We start from the raw sequence: 6,000 nt of genomic DNA on the forward strand, positions 1-6,000 counted from the left end.
GGAGAATGAAATGACTGGTATACTTGAACTGCTGGCCTTTCACTTATCAGTCAGATGAGCTATGCTTTACGCCACTAGTGCACAACTTTAAAAGACTGCTCTGGAATCAGGACAGAGGAGGCCCAGCCTGCTCTCCCGTCACACGTGACGTCCAGGTGACAGGACTCAGCACCTTCACCAGCCCCTGCTGTGGCCACGTGGAGCCACGGCGCCGGTCCCAGGGCCTGCTCTCCCCCCTCACTTTCTCCCTGCCTGCTGGGGTCCAGCCAGCTCCGTCCTTGCTGTGCACAGCACCGCGTGCCCAGTACACACGAGCAAGGAGGGGCAGCCTGTCCGTGTATGCAACCACTCCCAGGGAACCCTGCTGGTCCTCGGTTGCTGTGGCTCCCCCCCCCGGAAGCCCACTGGCCACACCATTGCTTTGGCAGAGAGACTGCAGATACATCATTGCTTAGTTCAGAGGTTCAAATGTGGACTTTCTAAGTTACAGTGAGGTGGCTGCCTGAAGGTAAAGGCCTTGAGAAGAAATATGAACGTTCCCCTTTTCTCAGCACTTCATGGCCGGGCTGGGCCTGGGGAACCAGGAGACTGTGCTAACAGCAGGCTGGGAAGTGGACAGGAGGCAGGGAGATGGGGTATCCCTTTTGGGGTCAGTGTGAGGAAGCAGAAGGTGGAGAAGAGAGGAGTATCTGCACTCTGCCCACCTCTTCCTTCCCAAGTGGCCGAAACCTTGGAGACAGGAGGAAGCAAGGACAGAGGAGGCAGCTGAGAGCACGAGCCTGTGGGCCTATCCCGGGTCACAGGTGAATGGCCCTGGCTGAGGACAGACTGGGAGAGGCAGGACCCCAGGGACTGGAAGTCGCACCAGAAGTCAGGATGGGGCTGGGGCAGAAGACAGGCTGAGCTCCAGGAACAGTGGCTGTACTCCTGCCTGGGCTGCCAGCTGTGGATAGGGAGCAGTGAGGGAGAGAGGACCGTGGCCAGGGGCTACTCTCTCCACAGCCATTACTGCGGGACATGAGCTTTGTCCTGGTCCCGAAAGCCTCGAGAAAGGGAACAAGCCCTGAGCTGCTGCGAGAAGCCCTGAGCAGGTGTGAGAAGCAGCTGCAATGACAAAGCCAGGGCCCTGGATGGAAACGATACCCCGCTATCTGCTGGCCTCCTTCATCTCCAGGCAGACGGCCCAGAGCTGGGAGTGCCCACCCCAGCGCTGGTCTCCAGGGAGTACACTGCCCTACATGAGTTCCTCAGGGTCAGTGGGACCCCGCTCGGTCAGACCCCAGGTTCAGACCTCTTCTTCCTCTCCCGGAGGGTCCGCTGAACCTCCCTGTCGAAGGCGACCTTCTCCTCCTCGGTCAGGGCATCGTACTCCTCCTCGTCCATGTTCTGCAGGCGTTCCTTGTCTTTCAGCACAGCCTCCCTGCGCTTGTACTCTGAGGGGGGACAGAGGGAGTGTGGGAAGACGTCACAGCCAGCTCGGGCTGGGGGCCCCTCTGACTGAGCTTTTTTCCTGGCCAGGCAGAGTGAGGGCAGCCCTCAACTGGTATCCAGTTCCTGCAGAATTTCTCACCTATGGGCTTAGACACTGCAGGCTTAGACAAAACCCATGAGAAAGGACGGGACTCATGCTATGTTCTCCTGGGGCTGGTGACGTGATGAGGGGCGCAGTGTGACGGTGATGACAGGAATGTCGGCCTTGGCCTACAGAAGGGCGGGGTTCATCCCTCCCAAGGAACCCTCCTAGCAAGGCCCTTAGGTCATGGCTTCCTCACGGTTCACAGACAAGTGTGACTGTGGTCACCTCACAGGGAACTGGCGAGGCACCAGCAGGACAGTGGACGCGAACAGTTCACCTAAGCCCACAGAAACCCGGGGGAGCCCACCAAGGCAGGAGCGGGGTCTTGCCTTCTTGCTCCTTCTTGGTCTTCTCCTGGGCCTTCATGGCTGCGTAGTCCTGGGCCATGTTGATGACGTAGATGTGCTCCCGATTGCCAATGGCCTTCAGCAGGCAGAGGAGGGCGGAAGGCCCGTTCCGAGCGAAGAGCGTCTCGAGGCCATCGAATATCACCCCCCGGAAGCAGTCATTCAGCTGAAACCAGAGCCGGTGCGTCAGCCCGTTCTCTACAGGGGAGCCCCTCTCGTTGGTGCTGCAGTGAGCTCTGCAACCCCCCATGAAGACACCATTCACGTTCTCTACAGGGGAGCCCCTCTCGTTGGTGCTGCAGTGAGCTCTGCAACCCCCCCATGAAGGGTCCCCGTGAAGACACCATTCACGTTCTCTACGGGGGAGCCCCTCTCGTTGGTGCTGCAGTGGGCTCTGCAGCCCCCCCCCGTGAAGGGTCCCCGTGAAGACACCATTCACGTTCTCTACGGGGGAGCCCCTCTCGTTGGTGCTGCAGTCGGCTCTGCAGCTCCCTCCGTGAAGGGTCCCCGTGAAGACACCGTTCAACTGCCCTCTGCCAGCCGCAGGCACAGGGAGTGAAGGCGAAAAGCAAAGGTGTCCCCAGCGCGATGGGCCGTTTGTATTTGTCTTGGTGGCTTTGTAGACTATGAACATATAGAAACATGGGCTACTGAAGAATAACCTTCGTGGAACTGCAGTGCTGCTGAACACGGGGCCCACTGTCCTGTCACCACTGGGTCAGAAACCTCATGCTCCCAGTTATGGACGGGAGAGGGAGCTCAGGTCAGAATGTAAACTGACGACAACATGAAACAAACTGTTGAGTTCTGCGGACAATTGCTTTGTCCAGACTTTGTCACTGAAGGAAGCCATACAAGCTTCCTTACTGCATCCGAGGCCAGCACTGAGAAGTGCAGCTCCCAGGGCCGGCTGTGGGCTCAAGCGACTGTTGCACAGCCTTTAATCTGACTGCATGCAACACGCACACACTTTCCAGAGCTCCTCACTCAGGAGAAAGACATTTCCTCTCCTCTGCAAATGTAGTCAAAGCCATTCACACCTGGTGTGCGCACCACTTCTGCTAACTCCATTCCTTCTCTTCTGTGAGACTGACCTTTCCTTTCGTTGTATTTAAATGTACGGTCCAGATGGGGCCCAAACAAAAACCACTCTAGAATCTGGGACCAAGTCAGCTTTCTGCAAATTGTGAGCAACAGTCAGTGGTACCTTCCAAATCCTGCTGAGTGATTTATCGACAAGTGAGCAGCACAGCGTGTGTTTTAAAATGGAAAAAAACTCCAAAACCCAGTCTGACTGCATTTGCAACTGCAAAAGCAATGTCACTGTAATATTTCTCAGAAATCTGTAAAGAAGATTAAAAATCTGTAATCTGACTACCCACAGACTTACCACAATTATGGTGTACGTTAAGAGGTTCCACGATGTGAGTGGAACACGTTTATATTTTATAGAAACCCAGTTGTGCTTTACACACCATTCCTAATCTGCTTTTCCCACTTAACAATACACTGTGAATATTTTTTTCTTCAACAGTTCATAGAGGTCAAAGCTACGTTTTCAAATGGTGCCACAATATAGAATCTGACACACCACTGCACGGCCGCACCACGGCTCTTTTTTCAATGTCCAACCTCTGCTCCCAGGTCCTCTGAGATGACTGATTCTAAGTGCAGCCTGGGTCAGAATGAGTGCAATTCAAGAGGTGTTAGAAGGGCAAGTACGTGAATGACAGTGGGAGTGGGAAATAACCATCTTCTCTCTCCTGGGAGCCAGGAACCTTGAGTGGGCTGAGCTCCCCGAGGGACGGAGCCTGGGCGGTGGAGGGGACACACCTGTATTCGCTCAGCCAGGATCTGCGTGAGCAGTTCCTCAGGCAGCACGCAGCTCACCAGCCCCGTCTCCCCTCCGATGCTGCTGCTTACGCTGAGCCTGCGCTGGGCGGGCCCCAGAGGGAGAGGGCTGGAGGAGACCTGTGGAGAGGGAAGAGGACCAGGGGTCACAACCCGCTTGGCATCTCAGTAAACCCTAAACCGATGAGCCACGTGACCTCTGGAAATCATATAGCTGCCCTGGCCTCATCATTTCTACCTTCTAGAAAGAGCTGCTGTAAGCATAAAAGGGGAATTTGGTGGAAAATTTTACACACACACACACACACACACACACACACACACACACATCATTACTGTTCTATATCACTGAGTCAGAACCGACTCACAGGGTTCAGATTTGTTGTTTACAGGGTTGCCGGATACTCAACTTGACATCACCTAACAGCAACTTTTTTTACTTACACACACACACACACACACACACACACGCACGCGGCAGATCTCAGATTATTTTGAACTTCATTTCATTGTGCTTTACAGGGTCTGTAGATCAGGCTTGGCGGATTTAGAGGGATGCATGACCCTTCAATTTCTATGTGAAAAAGATCATCAGAGAGGCTGGGCTCTAAGAGGAGGAATGTGGCATCAGGATTGGAGGAAGACTCAGCAACAACCTACATTATGAAAATGACATAGCCTTGCTTGGTGAAACTGAGGTGGGCCTGAAGCAGTTGCTGCGGAAGGTTGAGGACTGCAGCCTTTAAAACAGATTGAAGCTCAGCATCAAGAAAACAAAGATTATCATTACTGGGCCACTAGCAGCATCATGATAGATGGTGAAGAGATTGTTAATAGCTTCAGCTTGCTTGGCTCTATGATCAACACTCGTGGTACAAGCAGCCAGGAAATCAAAAGACAAATTTCATTGAAAAAAAAAATTTCATTGAAAAATTCTGTCAGGGACCTCTCCAAAGTACTGAAGAGCAACAATGTCAGTCTGAAGACTAAGGTGCACCTGATCCAGGCTATGGCTTTTCCAATTACTTTCTGTGCATCAGAAAGCTGGACAATGACTAACGATGATAGGAGAAGAATTGTAGCCTTTGATCTGTGGTGCTAGAGAAGAGTACTGAATACAATATGGACTGCTAGGAGAATAAATAGGTTCACCTTGGAGAGAGTGAAACCAGGCTGCTCTTTGGAGGCAAGACTTCTGAACCTTCATCTAACATACTTTGGGCATGCTGCAAGGAGAGACCAGTCCTTGGAGAGGAATGTCATGCTTGGGAGGGTGGAGGGCCAGCACAAGAGAGGAAAACCCTGGATGAGATGGACTGCTTTAGTGACTGGGGTAATGGGGCAATGAGAGACAATGAGGTTGGCTCAGGATAGAGCAGGGTTCACAGTTGTTATATATAGGGTCGCAATGATATGCAAGCAACTTGACAGCGCTTAACAACAACATACAGGAGGCAAGCGGGAAGAGAGTGAGATTTGAGTCAGGGCCAGAATACACAGGGCCTTGGAGGCCATGGTGAAGAATTTAGACAGTATTCCAAGGCTTATAGCAAGTCGCTGGTGGATTTTAGGCAGACAAATGATGTAATTTGATCTTCAAAAGCCCCTTCTCCCTGCCACATGAGGCAACATGAGCAGAAGCAGGAAGACTAGTTAGGAAGAGATTTCTCTGGTTAAGGCAATGGCAGTGGTGGCAGGATGAGGTTGGTGGTGGAAGCGGAGAAGTGGGTGATCCAGGGTGACTGTAAGTGGAGTCAATAAGATATGGGAGAGGACAAGAGGAAGAGGAGGGCATCAGGGTGACTCCCAGCGCCACTTGAGCAATGAAGAGAATGGTGAGGCTGCTTCCCAAGACAAGGGCAGGATTTTCCATTGTCTGTTGTTGGCTTCTGGGGGAAAAGAGGAGCTACTCTTTGAACCTACAAAATGTTGATATGCCTCTAAACTAGCAGGTTAGGAGGGCCTTGCAGGCCTGCAGGAAAGCAGGGTACCTCAGGTCTGCAGGGTGCTCCCTGGGCTGCAGGAGGACAGGGTCAAGGAGGGCACCACAGGCCTGCAGGGTGCTCCCTCGGCCGCAGGAGGACAGGGTCAAGGAGGGCACCACAGGCCTGCAGGGTACTCCCTGGGCCGCAGGAGGACAGGGTCAAGGAGGGCACCACAGGCCTGCAGGGTACTCCCTGGGCCGCAGGAGGACAGGGTGAAGGAGGGCACCACAGGCCTGCAGGG

At 53.4% G+C, this 6,000-nt stretch overlaps 1 protein-coding gene across 1 annotated transcript in view; it reads right to left on the reverse strand.

The window, feature by feature from the left end:
* The window catches only part of HYDIN (HYDIN, axonemal central pair apparatus protein), a 294,240-nt gene that overhangs the window by 83,782 nt on the left and 204,458 nt on the right, over positions 1 to 6,000 (reverse strand). The window contains exons 41-43 of the mRNA XM_006878867.1: positions 3,757 to 3,894; positions 1,906 to 2,089; positions 1,292 to 1,433 (exon numbers count right to left, since the gene is read on the reverse strand). Coding sequence (XP_006878929.1) covers positions 1,292 to 1,433; positions 1,906 to 2,089; positions 3,757 to 3,894 — 464 coding nt within the window. The remainder of the gene's footprint in view (positions 1 to 1,291; positions 1,434 to 1,905; positions 2,090 to 3,756; positions 3,895 to 6,000) is intronic.

This window comes from Elephantulus edwardii, unplaced genomic scaffold, assembly GCF_000299155.1.
Source record: "Elephantulus edwardii isolate Elephantulus edwardi_28Jun2011 unplaced genomic scaffold, EleEdw1.0 scaffold00001, whole genome shotgun sequence".
NCBI classification, from domain to species: domain Eukaryota; kingdom Metazoa; phylum Chordata; class Mammalia; order Macroscelidea; family Macroscelididae; genus Elephantulus; species Elephantulus edwardii.